Source organism: Petromyzon marinus, chromosome 27 (genome assembly GCF_048934315.1).
Source record: "Petromyzon marinus isolate PM22_M1 ecotype Great Lakes invasive population chromosome 27, UKy_Petmar_22M1.pri1.0, whole genome shotgun sequence".
NCBI lineage: Eukaryota > Metazoa > Chordata > Hyperoartia > Petromyzontiformes > Petromyzontidae > Petromyzon > Petromyzon marinus.
This window is the reverse complement of record NC_133693.1, coordinates 5,859,213-5,875,052: the sequence shown is the minus strand read 5'-3', so window position 1 is coordinate 5,875,052 and position 15,840 is coordinate 5,859,213. Positions and strand designations below refer to the sequence as shown.

Genomic DNA, 15,840 nt, shown 5'->3' with positions numbered 1-15,840 from the left:
TGTTAACTACCTCGCCTGGTATACAGGAGGTCGTGGGTTAAATCCCGACCCTGACGCCTGTTGTATATTTAGAGTTTGTGTGTCTCTCTCCCCGTGGTCGCGTGGATTTTTCTCCGGGTCCTCCGGTTTTTTCCCACCTCTACAATTAGAATCAACGTCACCATGCGAGTATTGGACTTCAATAAACTTCCACGTGATAATGAACTTCCTTGAGCGATCATTTATGATAGCCAGGTCGCTTCTCAAATCGAGCAACATGGTTCAGTGGGCCTCATCGGATAAAATAAAATAAAACATGTAATTATCTTCTTTGGTTCTTTCAGTAAAGTCACGTAGAATGAGAATATAATAATAAATTGATAAAATAAAATAACACAATAATATTCTCACGACGTTTCGGCCACAACACAAGCGGCCTTCATCAGGTGAAGGGACGAGACTGTCTGGTAGGACAGCGCTGGAGTGAAAAAGCTACGCTCAGATCGCGACCTTTAAACTGTGTGAGAAGAAACAAAGCGCCTTAGAGTCGCGGCATCTCTTCAGAAAGGTGAGAGACTCGATTAGTTGAGCCTTCTTATCCCGGAGTCTGTTGAATGATTTTAAGGTTGTGTGGAATCCCTCTCCGTAGAGGCGGTTAAATTTCGATTTAAAGCTTGCAGTCACGAAAGCTTCAAATCAAAATGTTTATAGAGCACCTCTTTCACTCAAGGCGCTTGACGTAGTTAACACACGGTGACATAATGGAATGATTTCGATGGCAGGGGAGTGCAAGGGTTGAGGAATTAGTGACCGTGGGGTAATGTGGGATTAGGAAAGAGCTGTAGGGGAGGGATGGGAAGGAGCGGAGGGGCGGGAAGAGAATGGCGACTTTGGACGATCGCTGTTAGCGAGCACCTATTAAGGGCTGCTCGCTGATGCTCATACACTAGCACCAGGCACTCGTGTAAGGCGGTCTAGTGGGGGTTGTGGGCCGGTTCAGGCATCAGTCGCTACAGATGTTGGCCGTGGCCGGGATTCGAACTCAGATAGCCGGGTGCATAGGAAGGGTTTGCTAACCACTGTGCCCCTGCTCGACCCAATACACACGTACTGTGTACACATAGGCACGTGCATACATACGCACACATAAACATCACAAATACATGTACACACATAGAGTATACACATATAACAGAGATGAAGATTCCCAATATAGCTCTAAATCATCCACACACTCATTCCGACACTCACTCAACCTATTTAACTATTAAATTTTGTAACTATTTTTATTTTATTTTACCAGGTAAGGCCCACTCAGCTATACAGCTCTTTTTAAGAAGCGACCTGGCCACAGATGAAAGCTCAGGAAAGTGGCTTAAGTGGAAATTTATAACAGCCAAACACTCTAAAGGCATGTTTCTAAATACTTCTAAACTACAAGGTCACTCACTAAACCACCCAATCACTCATCTATCAACCCACTCACTAAACCACCCACTCACTCACTCATCCACCCACTCACTCACTCACTCATCCACCCACTCACTCAACCACCCACTCACTCACTCATCCATCCATCCACCCACTCACTCAACCAACCACTCACTCACTCATCCATCCACCCACTCACTCAACCACCCACCCACTCACTCAACCACCCACTCACTCACTCAACCACCCACTCACTCACTCATTAAAGCACCCACTCACTCACTCATCCACCCACTCACTCACTCATCCACCCACTCACTCACTCAACCACCCACTCACTCACTCATCCATCCACCCACTCACTCAACCACCCACTCACTCAACCACCCACTCACTTACTCAACTACCCACTCACTCACTCAAACACCCACTCACTCACTCAACCACCCACTCACTCACTCAACCGCCCACTCACCACGTTGCAGATTACACCGCGTCTCTTTCTACTTCTTCACGAATCAAGTTTAGATTTCCCTCCTATTATCGTCTCTGTCCCGCCTCCCCCAATCTCTCACTACAATATGCGGCCCCAATTCACGACACGCGTATTAACCCTTGCCCATTACAACGCTGTGAATACGGCTCGTGCTGGTTGTTGCTGGCTGTTTGACAATGTTGGGCCACTGGGACCTGCGTTTAGTAACTGTGCTTTAAACAACAACAACAACAACAACAAAACATCATAAGGAAACAAACACATTCAACAGATAAATAAGTCAATGAATCATTGTTAATTGCATAACACAAAATAAGTGATGACAAGAGAAGCGAGGATGGTGTTAATCTCACAGATCCCAAGAACGTGACCCCTGGGATGGGGGGAGGGGGCAATAGGTGTGGGTCTGGTGAAGACATTTTTATCCCTTCATTTAAAAATCAAATCCATTCACACGTACAGCATAGAATACATCAACAATACATTGCCCAAAAGACGGGGCAGGCTGAGACACAATGACACAGATCCCCCGTATAACCTGGACAGACCGTTGGGGCAAGTGCCGCTAGCGAGGAGCACCTATTAAGGCCGGCACGGCACACGACAGGGTGGGTGGGTTGCCAGCACCACGCCCAGCCGCATTTGTTTCCAATAGTAGCGCTGTTCATACACACCGCACCGGGGACTCATTTGTGGCTGAGCCGACCTTGGGGAGGCCCAGGACCTGTTCAGATAATCGTCACTGGCGACGTTGGTGGTGGCCGTGAGCGGGAATCGAACCCGGGTCGCCAGGTTCATAGCGCAGCGCGCTAACCGCTACACTATCGCTCCCCAACAACAACAACCGCCATTCGCCATGGCGCTTGTGCCAGGCTAAGTGCTCGTGAAGTGTCGAACGCCCGCCGGCGGCAGGAGGTCACAGGGCAGACTCAGCAGGTGCCACGGGTCAACTGACCGAGACGACTGGACTGATGCACCACCTGTGCCAGCCTACTGTGCCAACTTGCTGTGCTTTAGTCACCCGGCGCTCCGCGCACACACGAAATGGCATTCTCGTCTGGAGCTGCCCACGGCAAGCAATACGTTTGAGGAGCTAAATGCCAAACACACTGAAATTAAATAATTCAATTCGCAGTTTGTCTAAATCAGGCTAAATTGTAGACTCAATGCCACCCGGAGTGAGAGCGAGGGAGAGAGAGAGAAGGGTGGGTGGTGGGGTGGGAGAGATATGGTGGGGGAGTATTTCCACACAAAAAAAAGCAGCATCATCATCGCAGTTTTTTTGGCACGAACAACAAGTCAGGCAAGGTGCCGCTGTCAGCGATAATATATGCGGCGATAGCTCACACGCACGCAGCCAGCAATTGCATGAGACGAGTGTGTGTGTTTGCGTGTTGAGCCGGGGGGAGCGGTGGTGCAGCGGTTAGCGCGCTGCGCTACGAACCCCGCCCACCCGAATTTGATTCACGCTCACGGACCACCAACCCGTGACGATTATCTGAACCGGTTCTGGGCCACCGCCCCCCCCCCCCCCCCCACCGCTTCTAGGTCGACTCGGCCTCAAATGAGTACCTGTTGCGGTGTGTAAACATCGCCACTGGGGAGACACAGGGCGTGGTGCTGGCCACCGACACTTTCATGTGCCGTGCCGGCCTCCATAGGCGCTCGCTAATAGTACTCGTCCCAAACGTCTGTTGAGGCTACACGTGGGATCTCAGTCTTGAGTGTGCCACTAGGGAGACAAAGACGGCCGGGCATGATGATAGCCACCCACGCCCTTCATGTGCCGTGGCTGCACGTTAACAGAAGTCTGTTCAGGCTATTCGGGGGATCTTTGCCTCTGTCTTGGATACGAACACGCCACGTTACTGCGACCCCGCTGCTCTTTAAGAAACGCATTCACAGCACCCCCCCCCCCCCATCCAGCCAATTTGCAAGGCCATTAGCTCAGCCAGCGCTATTTGGGAGTTTGAGTGCAATGCAGCGTGGGGGGGGGGGGGTGAGCGGTAGTGTCGGGGTTAGCGCGCTGTGCCGCACTACGGACCCGGCCAACCGAGTTCGATTCCCGCTCACGGCCAACAGCGGTGACGGGCATCTGGACCGCTTCTGGGTCTCCCCTAGGTCGACTCAGCCTCAAATGAGTGCCTGGTGGCGGTGTGCAAAACATCGCCACTGGAGAGACAAAGACGGCCGGGCGTGGTTGCTGGCCACCCACGGGGGATTTTTGTTTTTAATGGGGGTTTTTTGGGGGGGGGGAGCGGTAGTGTAGTGGTTAGCTTTGAACTGCCCCACGAACGCGGCGACGCAAGTTCGATTCCAGTCCACGGATCAATAAACAGTGGCGCATATTTTAACCGCTCTCGGGGGCAGGTGATGTGTTCGATGGCTCCGCTAGGTCGACTCAGCCTTAAATGGCGCGGTGTGTTATGACACATCAGCATTGTGGAGACAGAGGGGGACGGGCATGGTTCGAACCACACCACCCGCTCGTGTGCCAAATCCGCCCTAACAGCACTTGCCCTAACAGTATGTTAAAGGCTGTACGGGGGATCTTTGTCTTTGGAGTAAGGGGACGAGGTGGGGGCATCTGGGAGAGAGAGGGGGGAGGTTAAATGGGAGCACTGGGTGGCGGTTGTGGTTGATCGCAAGCAACGTAGTGGGATATAAGATTAAACTAGACACACGCAACGCGTTCAAGCGTGCGCACACACGTAGGTTTGAAACGCTACACGAGGGGGTGGGTGGCCAACACCACACCCAGCCGCCTTTATCTCCCTAGTGGCGACGTTTACACACCGCAGCAGCCACTCATTTGAGACCGAGTCGACCTATGGGGGTTCTCTTTTCAAGTTGATTCGCCCTAGCGGAGGTCCAAGACCGGTTCAGATCATCGTCACTGGTGGTGACCATGAGCGGGAATCGAACTCAGGTCCGTCGGGCGCCCAGCGTAGCGCGCTAACCGATGCGCCACCGCTCTCGCTATTAACACACAAACGCACACGCGCGCACACACACGCGCAGGCGTACGAAATGGCGTGCCCTTTAAGAAACACTCACAGGCTCCCTCCCAGCCAATTTGCAAGGTCATTAACTTAGCGCTTACTTGGGAGTTTGACTGCCTGTGGGGGAGGGGGGTTAAAAAGAGAGGTGGTGTGGCTAAAGGTGGGGAGGGGGGGAGAGGTGATGGGAACGGAATGGCGTGGTTGTTGTGGTCCTGGTGGGAGTGGTGGCCGGTGAGAGTCGATCGCGAGCGATGCTGAGGTCAACAGAGGGTGAACAATGAGAAGTGGTGTAACTAGGAGCGTACACAAAGACAAAGATCCCCCGTGCAGCAGGCGGATGAGGGCAAGTGCAGCGCCACGCCCGGCCACCTTGTGTCTCCCGAGTGGCGGTGATTTGACATCGCACCCGGCACTCATTTGAGGCTGAGTCGACGTAGGGGAGGCCCAGGATCGGTTCTGTCAGATAAACCTCACTGGTGCTGTTGGTCGTGATCGGGAATCGAACTCGTGGCGACTCTAATCGGTGCGCTAACCACTGCTCCACCGCTACCCACACAAACGAGAAAGACGACCCGTATAGCCTGAACAGCACGGCACACGAGTGGGTGGGTGGACAACACCACACCCGGCCGCCTTTGTCTCCCCAGTGGCGATTTTACGCACCGCGCCAGGTACTGATTTGAGCTGAGTCGAATATATCGCCAGGTTCGTAGCGCAGCGCTAACCGCTACACTACCGCTCCCCACACACACACACATGCACACACACACACACACGTGCACTAACCACGCGTCCCGATGTGACGAGCACGCTGTGTATTCTAATGGGACCCTCCTAACGCCGCCTGTTAATGAGGGCTTTGCGTTAACATCACGTGCATTTAAAACAAACACACACGCACACAGCGATGTGACGACGTGTTAGATTTGTAAACAAATCATTCCCGGGTCTTCCACCCACACCCCCTCTCCCCCCGTATTTGCAGCCTGTTTACTTATTTACTTATTTATCCACAAATGTGTTAATTTACTTACTTGCGCACATGCTAATTATGCGAAGGGGTAGGGGGGTTAAGGCATTCGGGTTATAGTGCCGGATTAAGCTAGTGCGGCGCCTGCAGCATATGTTATAAAGGGGCCCTAAATTTTAAACAACACGTAAATATTATAACACACATTTTTAACTTGCATAGTAAAGATTTTTTTTTTATTTCCTATACAGCCAGATAATTCGACAAATCGTTAACCTTAAACACCCAGTCGTTCGTAAAAGGCGGTATAGTACTATAGTAATAGAGCAAGTGCAGAATCACTGAACCGGAAAGCATTTAGCGTTGGGGCCCTTGAAAGTGCGGAGCCCGTAGCTACTAGCTACACATGTATCTACTTTTACTACTAGGAGAATCCGGCACTGGTTATACCATTTGTTGCTTTTGTGCAGATTTCTATTTGATGCAATGATCCGACTCGTGGTTTCGTTTCGTCGATTTTTGTCATTCGTGGTGACGCCGGGCGAGGTGTGTGTGGGGTCACTCTCCCCTGGTCTCCTGTGTTCCCACGTGGTCAAAGAAGATGACCTTGAACCTTGAGTTCAACACCGGGTCTGGGCCTCCGAGCGCTAATGTCGATTTCAGAATGAGGGTTATTCGTGGCGTTTGGGTAGATGTACGGTCATGAGTGTCGATATAGACGTCAGGAAAGAGTAATATAGTTCATGTTTGGCTTAGGGGTAGAGTTAAGGATATGGGTATATTCTTAGCTCTTTCGGTAAAGTCACGTTGAAGGGAAACAATAAAATAATAAAATATATAAAGCAATAAAAATTATCACGACGTTTCGACCATAACACAAACGGGCGTCATCAGGTGTGTCGGTTCGCATTAATTTATTTATTTTTAAACGGTTTATTTATTTATAAAAAAACGTCAGCGCCACGCGCAGCGATTTGGCAGTTTATTTAGACGGACGAGTCCATCTATGTTCTGAAAAGAGGAGGGGGGAGACGAAAAATTAATGTATGCTGTCTGAAAGCCACTGTAAGCGTGAACAATCAATTAAGACCTGAAATGGTTTATCAAATCTTTCCAATGATTGCTAAGCCAGAATCCATCTTCTCGGTTGAAATTGTCTCTGTGCTTGTATATGTGGTAGGGGTGAGGTTAGTGGTAGGGGTGAGGTTAGTGGTAGGGGTGAGGTTAGTGGTAGGGGTGAGGTTAGTGGTAGGGGTGAGGTTAGTGGTAGGGGTGAGGTTAGTGGTAGGGGTGAGGTTAGTGATAGGGGTAGAGGTAAGGTTAGTGGTAGGGGTGAGGTTAGTGGTAGGGGTAGAGGTAAGGTTAGTGGTAGGGGTAAGAGGTAAGGTTAGTGGTAGGGGTGAGGTTAGTGGTAGGGGTAGAGGTTAGTGGTAGGGGTGAGGTTAGTGGTAGGGGTGAGGTTAGTGGTAGGGGTGAGGTTAGTGGTAGGGGTAGAGGTTAGTGGTAGGGGTGAGGTTAGTGGTAGGGGTGAGGTTAGTGGTAGGGGTAGAGGTTAGTGGTAGGGGTGAGGTTAGTGGTAGGGGTGAGGTTAGTGGTAGGGGTGAGGTTAGTGGTAGGGGTGAGGTTAGTGGTAGGGGTGAGGTTAGTGGTAGGGGTGAGGTTAGTGGTAGGGGTGAGGTTAGTGGTAGGGGTGAGGTTAGTGATAGGGGTAGAGGTAAGGTTAGTGGTAGGGGTGAGGTTAGTGGTAGGGGTGAGGTTAGTGGTAGGGGTGAGGTTAGTGGTAGGGGTGAGGTTAGTGGTAGGGGTGAGGTTAGTGGTAGGGGTGAGGTTAGTGGTAGGGGTGAGGTTAGTGGTAGGGGTGAGGTTAGTGGTAGGGGTGAGGTTAGTGGTAGGGGTAGAGGTTAGTGGTAGGGGTGAGGTTAGTGGTAGGGGTGAGGTTAGTGGTAGGGGTGAGGTTAGTGGTAGGGGTGAGGTTAGTGGTAGGGGTAGAGGTTAGTGGTAGGGGTGAGGTTAGTGGTAGGGGTGAGGTTAGTGGTAGGGGTGAGGTTAGTGGTAGTGGTAGAGGTTAGTGGTAGTGGTAGGGGTGAGGTTAGTGGTAGGGGTAAGGTTAGTGGTAGGGGTGAGGTTAGTGGTAGTGGTAGAGGTTAGTGGTAGGGGTGAGGTTAGTGGTAGGGGTAAGGTTAGTGGTAGGGGTGAGGTTAGTGGTAGGGGTGAGGTTAGTGGTAGGGGTGAGGTTAGTGGTAGGGGTGAGGTTAGTGGTAGGGGTAGAGGTTAGTGGTAGGGGTGAGGTTAGTGGTAGGGGTGAGGTTAGTGGTAGGGGTGAGGTTAGTGGTAGGGGTGAGGTTAGTGGTAGGGGTGAGGTTAGTGGTAGGGGTGAGGTTAGTGGTAGGGGTGAGGTTAGTGGTAGGGGTGAGGTTAGTGGTAGGGGTGAGGTCAGGGTTCAGGGGAAGAGTTATCCATTGGGGGGTAACTCGCTTCAGGGTAACTGACCGAGTCAGAGCGGTTTGGGGGGGGGGGCTGAGAGACGGGGGGATGTGGGGCCGGGGCTGACGCGGGCAGGCTGCCGATGGGGGATGAAAGTCGCCGCGCGGGGGGGTCCTGGTGGGGTGGGGGGGGGGTCCGGGGGGTGGGGGCCGCAGCACCCACTTGGTGGCGAGCAGCATGCTCTTCCGCCCGTGCAGGTCTCCGGGGTCGGTGTTCTGCCGCGTGAGGTACTCGGCGGCCGCCTTGGCGGGGAACTCCGTCTCGCTCACGTAGCCGAAGTCTCTCGCCAGGTGGATCGCCTCGCCTGCGGCGCCACACGCGGACGACGACGGCGATGACGACGACGACGATGATGACGACGATGATGACGACGATGATGACGACGATGATGATGATAATGACGATGATGATGACGACGATGATGACGATGATGACGACGATGATGATGATGATGACGACGATGATGACGACGATGATGATGATGACGACGACGATGATGATAACGACGATGATGACGACAATGATGACGACGACGATGATTATGACAAAATTCGGGGGGGGGGGAGGGTGAGTGGGTGGGAGAGACAAAGACGGTCCAGGGGTCAGATCGAGCAGCGTCGGCAAATTGTAAAGACGGAGGTGGCCGTGATGGTAACATCACCACCATCACTACCAACACCACCATCACCACCACAGTGGTTGACGATGTGGCCCACAGTTTGTGTCGCGTGCCACAGTAGCATTACTGTGGCTCGCCTTGAATACATCTCCCGGTGTCTCTTCGTGCCCCTACGTGTCTCAGTGTAACTCTGCGGGCCTCTGCCTCTCTCTCTCTCTGCGTCTCCAGGGGGGGTTACTATACGGTCCATCGTGCTGGCCTGCGTGGCCACAATCGCGACACGTACTGCGGCTTGTGCATTTGACTCGTGCCCTCACTCCCATGTCCACTAACCTACCACGCACATCAAGCGCGATCACCAACCACACCACGGCCCGTTTGTTGTTGTGACGTTCTGAGCCGCCCTTACTGGACGTCTGTGATTTAAAAACAAAAAAAGCTTCACAGCTCATCGGATTCCTCCAGGATTCATAGATATTCTGATTCTGAACTTATAACGGCAGGAGCAGCAGCAGCAACATCAGCAGCAGCAACATCAGCAGCAGCAACATCAGCAGCAGCAACATCAGCAGCAGCAACATCAGCAGCAGCAACATCAGCAGCAGCAGCAGCGAAGGTCGTAAGCGACTGTAGACCCGGGCACGGCATAATCGTGCAGTGCTGTTGGCGCTTGATGCGCCAGGGAAAGCAACGGGGAGAGAGAGAGAGAGAGATGTTGCAGAAGTAGGGAAGGAGAATTATGTGAAACGGTGGCTGGAGCTCGTAGGCAAGGGAAGGGGGGGGGAGGTGGATAGGAGGAGGGGAGAGGGGCTCGGGGGATATGGGGGTTGAGTGGTGGTGGAGGAGGGGGTGGCGGCGGTAGTGGTGGTGGTGGTGGTGGTGATCAAAATCGTTGCCCAAACACATTCGGTAAACGGGTCGCTCGAGAGTCGTTCGCTCCTCCAAAACTCCTTTAATATTTAAACTGGATTCGTTCGCTCGTGGCTTCTCCCACTCGCGCCCGGCGCAGCCACTTAAGGACGCATCTGTTGCTGGGCACAGATCCAAAGAACACGCGCGCGCGCGCGCACCACACGCACACAAAGACAAATATTCCCCGTGTTGCCTTAACGCAGCGTTGGGACAAGTGCTGTCGACGAGAAGCGCCTATGAAGGTTGCGGCGCTGCACGGGGAGCACTCGACGCCCGCATTTTGTCTCCACGTGGCTGATTTTGTTTTAATAGACGCCTCGGCAGGTATTGTTTCGTTTAAGGCTGAGTCGACCTAGAGGAGATTCCAGCAACCGGTTAATATTCGTCACTAGTGCGGGCCGTGAGCGGGAAGCGAACTGGGATCGTTGCCGGGTTCGTAGCGGAATGCGTTAACCATTAACACAACAAGACAAAGAGCTCTCGCATAGCCTGCCAGGACGTTTGGGGCAAATGCTGGCAGGCCGGCACAAAAACACGAGGGGGGTGGGTGGCCAGCACCATCCCCAGTGGCGATGTGTCCACACTGCACCGGGTACTCAATAAAGGCTGAGTCGACCTGAGGGAGGCCCAAGACTGGTTCAGATAATTATATAATCGTCGTGGCCGTGAGCGGGAGCGCGCCAACCACTGCGCCACCGCTCCCCCACACACGCGCGCACTGACACGCAGGCGCGCGTGCGTGTCTGCGATGTTAATACGCAAATGCGGTCCCACGCGACTCGCGGACAAAAAAAACCCAAACAAGTAAACAAAACACGCGCACCAACCTAAACAACACAATCACACGCACGCGGATACATCGCGTCCCAACGTACAAAGACAAAGACCCCCCGTATAACCTTAACAGACTGTAGGGGCAAGTGCTGTTAGCGAGCACCTATAGAGGCCGGCTCGGCACACAAAGGGGGTGGATGTCCAACACCACGCCCGGCCGCCTTTGTCTCCCCAGTGGCGATGTTTACACATCGCACCAGTTACTCATTTTTAGGCTGAGTCGACCTAGGGGAGGCCCAGGTACCGGTTCAGGTAATCGTCACCGGTGTTGGCCGCGAGCGGGAATCGAACTGGGGTCACCGGGTTCGTAGCGCAGCGAAGCGCTAACCGCTAAACTACCGCTCCGCACGTACACACAAACACGCGTGCGTGTATGTTTGTGAGCGGTGGCGCAAGTGGTTAGCGCAGGGGATCGGCAAGCGTCGGCTCCTCAAGGACTGCCTCGTGGCGTGATTCGCCACGAGGCATTGCGGCACTTGAAATGCGGTGTATTATTATACTTTCTTTTTGAATCACCAAATTTCGAAATAAAATCGGCATCTGCTTGTTCTCTTGAGGTTTTGTCGAATCGCTGGGTTGTAACGCAGTGCGCTCCGAACCCGGCGACTCGAATTCGATTCTCGCTCACGCCTAAGGTCGGTGACGGGTTTAACACGTGGCAGGCTTCCACGACCCGAAATAATCCACAATAGAGGTTTGTTTTGGGGGGTTAGATCGAGTAAATATATAAATGTTGTGTCGTTCAAACCCGCCACCACCCGACACAGCCAACTAGTAATGGTTGTCACGTAAACAGAATGTGTCGAATTGCGAATTGGAACGAGCGGGTGACGAATTGGCCACGTTCTGTTTACGTCTAACCCAAAAACAAAACTCTATTATGGATCCACGACGGTCTTTTTTTAATTATCTAAACTCGGCACCGGGAGCCTCTCCGTAGATCGACTCGACCATCAAACGAGCATCGGGCAACTTCCAGGTCTCTGCTCGCCAAACCCGGAGCTGGCCACGTGCGCAATGCCCGCTGGATTTTCGCGAACTGCTTCACTCTCTCCACGACTGCCCCATTACATCCATGGGGGTGGAGGGGGGGGGGGTAGTTGAGGGGGTCGAGTGCTTGACGACATAGAATAGCCACCACACCCCCCAGGCAGGTGAGATGTTTAAATAGGGCCGGTGGAAAGGCAACACACGCGAACACAAACACCACCTGTATAGTCTAGAGAAGCGTTTTGAGGCAAGTGCTGTTAGCGAGCACCTATAAAAGCCGGCACGGCACACGAGGGTGGCGAACATCACGCCCGGCCGCCTTTGTCTCCCCAGTGGCGATGTTTACACACCGCACCAGGTACTCATTTCAAGCTGAGTCGACCTAAGGGGAGGTCCAGGACCGGTTCAGATAATCGTCACTGGTGTTGGCCGTTAGCGGGAATCGAACTCGGGTCGCCGGGTTCGTAGCGCAGCGCGCTAACCGCTACACTATCGCTCCCCATGACTCTCCCATACACTCTCCCATACACACTCTCCCACTCCCCACGCACCCTCCCCACTCACTCTCCCACACACACACTTCCCCCCACAGACACTCCCCCACACACACACTCCCCCACACACACTCCCATACACACACTCTCCCATACACACACTCCCATACACACACTCCCCCACACACACACTCTCCCACACACACACCCCCCCACACACACACTCCCCCACACACTCTCCCACACACACTCTCCCACTCACTCGCACCGACCCGGCAGCGCGAGCCGCAGTAATCGCCTCGAACGGAGTCGCTGTTCCCCTCGCGCGCCTCATTATTACCGCATGCAAATTTCACGACCCCCCCCTCTCTCTCTCCCGTCACCCCCTCCCCTCTACCCCCCCACCACCACCACATCTCGCACACCCCCCCCCACCCTTCATCTTCCACCCGACTCTTCTGGGTTGTAATATTAACGTACATCTCATTTTCGGGCGTTTGAAATGTTCGTTCAAAGACCGCCCAGCGATGGAAATGGCCATGCGTCGTTTCACACCGGCATCTAATTAAGTGCGGCTGATGCCGGTTCGTGCGAGAGGCCCCCCAACTTATAGCCCCCCCCACGCCACCACGGCCAGCCCACCCTCCCCTCCATCCCCAGCACCCTTCCCGCCTGCCTCGCGGTCGATGCGATGGGGGGCGATTCCCGCGTCTCTTGCGCGCATTACCTGACTCGCCGATCCATTCCTTCACTTCACACGGCTCGACATTTCACTTCACGCGGGCCCGTGGACTTCGCTTCGCAATAACCCCGCTCACACGAAGCCCCGTAACATATTTATCCGTCGCTGCAATCATCTTAGCCGCACTAATCCGGGGCCTATTTTCGACCTGGCCCACAACATTGTGATGTTTACCTTTAGGACGAAACTAGTGTGGGCACAAGACCGGCTCAGACCACTTGGCACTGATGCTACTCTATCGCTCTTCCCCATGACGCTACGTACAGATGATATACGTCGATTCCCCAAACAGCCTTAACAAACTTTTTGAGCAAGTGCTGTTAGCGAGCACCTATTAAGGTCAGCACGGCACACGAGGGGGTGGGTGGCCAACAGGCCAACACCACTCCCGGCCGCCTTTGTCTCTCCCCAGAAGCGACGTTTGCAGCGTCATACCAGTAACTCACTTGAGGCTGAGTCTATCTAGGGGAGGCCCAGGACCGGTTCAGATGATCGTCGAACTCTGGTCGCTGGGTCCGTTGCGCAGCGCGCTAACCACTACACTACCGCTCCCCCCACAGATGCGGAGGAGCGGCGCTCACAACAACGAGCGGAGCGCTGGGTGGCTAAGGCACAGCAGGTTGGCACAGTAGGGGGCACAGGTGGTGAATCAGCCAGTCATCTCAGTCATCTCAGTCAGTCGACCCGTGGCACCTGGGTCTGCCCCGTGACCTCCTGCCAGCGGGCGTTCGACACTTCACGCGGCCTCAAGGTGCACATGGCCTGGCACAAGCGTCGTGGTGACGTCACCGCCACTTAGTGGCGAATGGCGGTTGTTGTTGTTGTAGCTGTGTGTGTGTCTGTGTGTGTGTGTCTGTGTGTATGTCTCTGTGTGTGTGTCTGTGTGTGTGTCTCTGTGTGTGTGTCTGTGTGTGTGGCTGTGTGTGTGTCTGTGTGTGTGTGTCTGTCGCTCCGCACTAAGCTTCAGGTCTTCTCGGCCACGGTCATTCCCTCCCTTCTCTACGCTTGCGAAACGTGGACCCCCCTAATGGAACATCTTCGCCGGTTAGAAACATTTAGGCTGGCCTGCCTACGATCCATCCTGGGTTTAACCAGACTGGATTGTGTGAGGAGCTCACAAATCCTTGAAATATCTGGGCAGGGTCCCATCGGTGAGCTCCTCCGGCAGGCAAGGCTGCGATGGCTGGGTCATGTAGCCCGCATGCCCAGCCACCGCATGCCGAAACAGCTTTTGTTTGGCCGGATTGAGGGGGCTAAGCGGGCGCGGCATGGGCTAGAGAAGAGATGGAGTGATGTGGTACAGGAGGACGTGGAGCTGAGTGGACTTGCCGATGACTGGTACCAGCGGTGTCAAGATCGGCCTCTGTGGAGGAGGCTCGTGAAGGATGCTACTGGGCAGTTGGAGGCAGTCGCCCTCCAACAACAACGGAGGGCGGAGGAGCGACGCTCACAACAGCGAGCGGAGCGCCGGGTGGCTAAAGCACAGCAGGTTGGCACAGTAGGGGGCACAGGTGGTGCATCAGCCAGTCATCTCAGTCAGTCGACCCGTGGCACCTGGGTCTGCCCCGTGACCTCCTGCCAGCGGGCGTTCGACACTTCACGTGGCCTCAGGGTGCACATAGCCTGGCACAAGCGTCGTGGTGACGTCACCGCCACTTAGTGGCGAATGGCGGTTGTTGTTGTTGTTGTGTGTCTGTGTGTGTGTCTGTGTGTATATGTGTGTGTCTGTGTGTGTCTGTGTCTGCGTGTGTCAGTGTGTCTGTGTGTTTCTGTGTGTGTGTCTGTGTATGTGTCTGTGTGTTTCTCTGTGTGTATGTGTGTGTGGCTGTGTGTGTGGCTGTGTGTGTGGCTGTGTGTGTGTGTTACTGTGTGTGTGTCTGTGTGTGTGTTACTGTGTGTGTGGCTGTGTGTGTGTTACTGTGTGTGTTGCTGTGTGTGTGGCTGTGTGTGTGTGGGGGGGGGTCTTTGTCTTTGTTAAGTTGGCTGCGCTCCCCGCTGTGGTCGTGTGGAAGCGATAATCAGTGCCAACTTTCACTCCCCGTCACCAATTGCCTTCGCGCCTCGCTCAGCCGGGGCGACGCACGCGCTCAGACACAAACAAAATCATCCACTTCGCTTCTTTATCGCAGCGGTATTTCTATAATTACACCCCCCCCCATGTCGGCTCGTAACAAAAATACATTTTTCCACAAAAGAGGAGTTTTTAGGGGGGGGGGGGGGGGTGGGGTTATCGAGTAAATTTAACCCACAAAAAAAACCTCGACTAGGGATGATATTGGTCGCGTAAACCGACTACGCATTCAGCAGCAAATAACATGTATCGTCTCTCGGTCAAGTCACGTTCTACCTGCGTGACTTTACAGAAAAACCCGAGGAGTATGAATCCCTGCAGTCACGAAAGCTTCAAGTCGAGATTCATTGCCTCGTCGTTGTGAGCAGCAGCGGTGGCGTCCGTGGCTGTTGCGAGTGTCAAACACATGGGGCCGTCCGTGTCACGGTGTGTGTCAAGTTGTGTCAGTGTGTCAAGTTGTGTCAAGTTGTGTCAGTGAGTCAAGTTGTGTCAGTGTGTCAAGTTGTGTCAGTGTGTCAAGTTGTGTCAAGTTGTGTCAGTGTGTCAAGTTATGTCAGAGAGTCAAGTTGTGTCAGTGTGTCAAGTTGTGTCAGTGTGTCAAGTTGTGTCAGTGTGTCAAGTTGTGTCAAGTTGTGTCAGTGTGTCAAGTTGTGTTAGTGTGTCAAGTTGTGTCAAGTTGTGTCAGTGTGTCAAGTTATGTCAGTGTGTCAAGTTGTGTCAGTGTGTCAAGTTGTGTCAAGTTATGTCAGTGTGTCAAGTTGTGTTAGTGTGTCAAGTTGTGTCAAGTTGTGTCAGTGTGTCAAGTTATGTCAGTGA

At 53.5% G+C, this 15,840-nt stretch overlaps 1 protein-coding gene across 1 annotated transcript in view; it reads right to left on the bottom strand.

The window, feature by feature from the left end:
• LOC116946616 (transcription factor AP-2-epsilon-like) overlaps positions 1 to 15,840 on the bottom strand; it is an 82,657-nt gene that overhangs the window by 846 nt on the left and 65,971 nt on the right. The window contains exon 6 of the mRNA XM_032961694.2: positions 8,525 to 8,666. Coding sequence (XP_032817585.2) covers positions 8,525 to 8,666 — 142 coding nt within the window. The remainder of the gene's footprint in view (positions 1 to 8,524; positions 8,667 to 15,840) is intronic.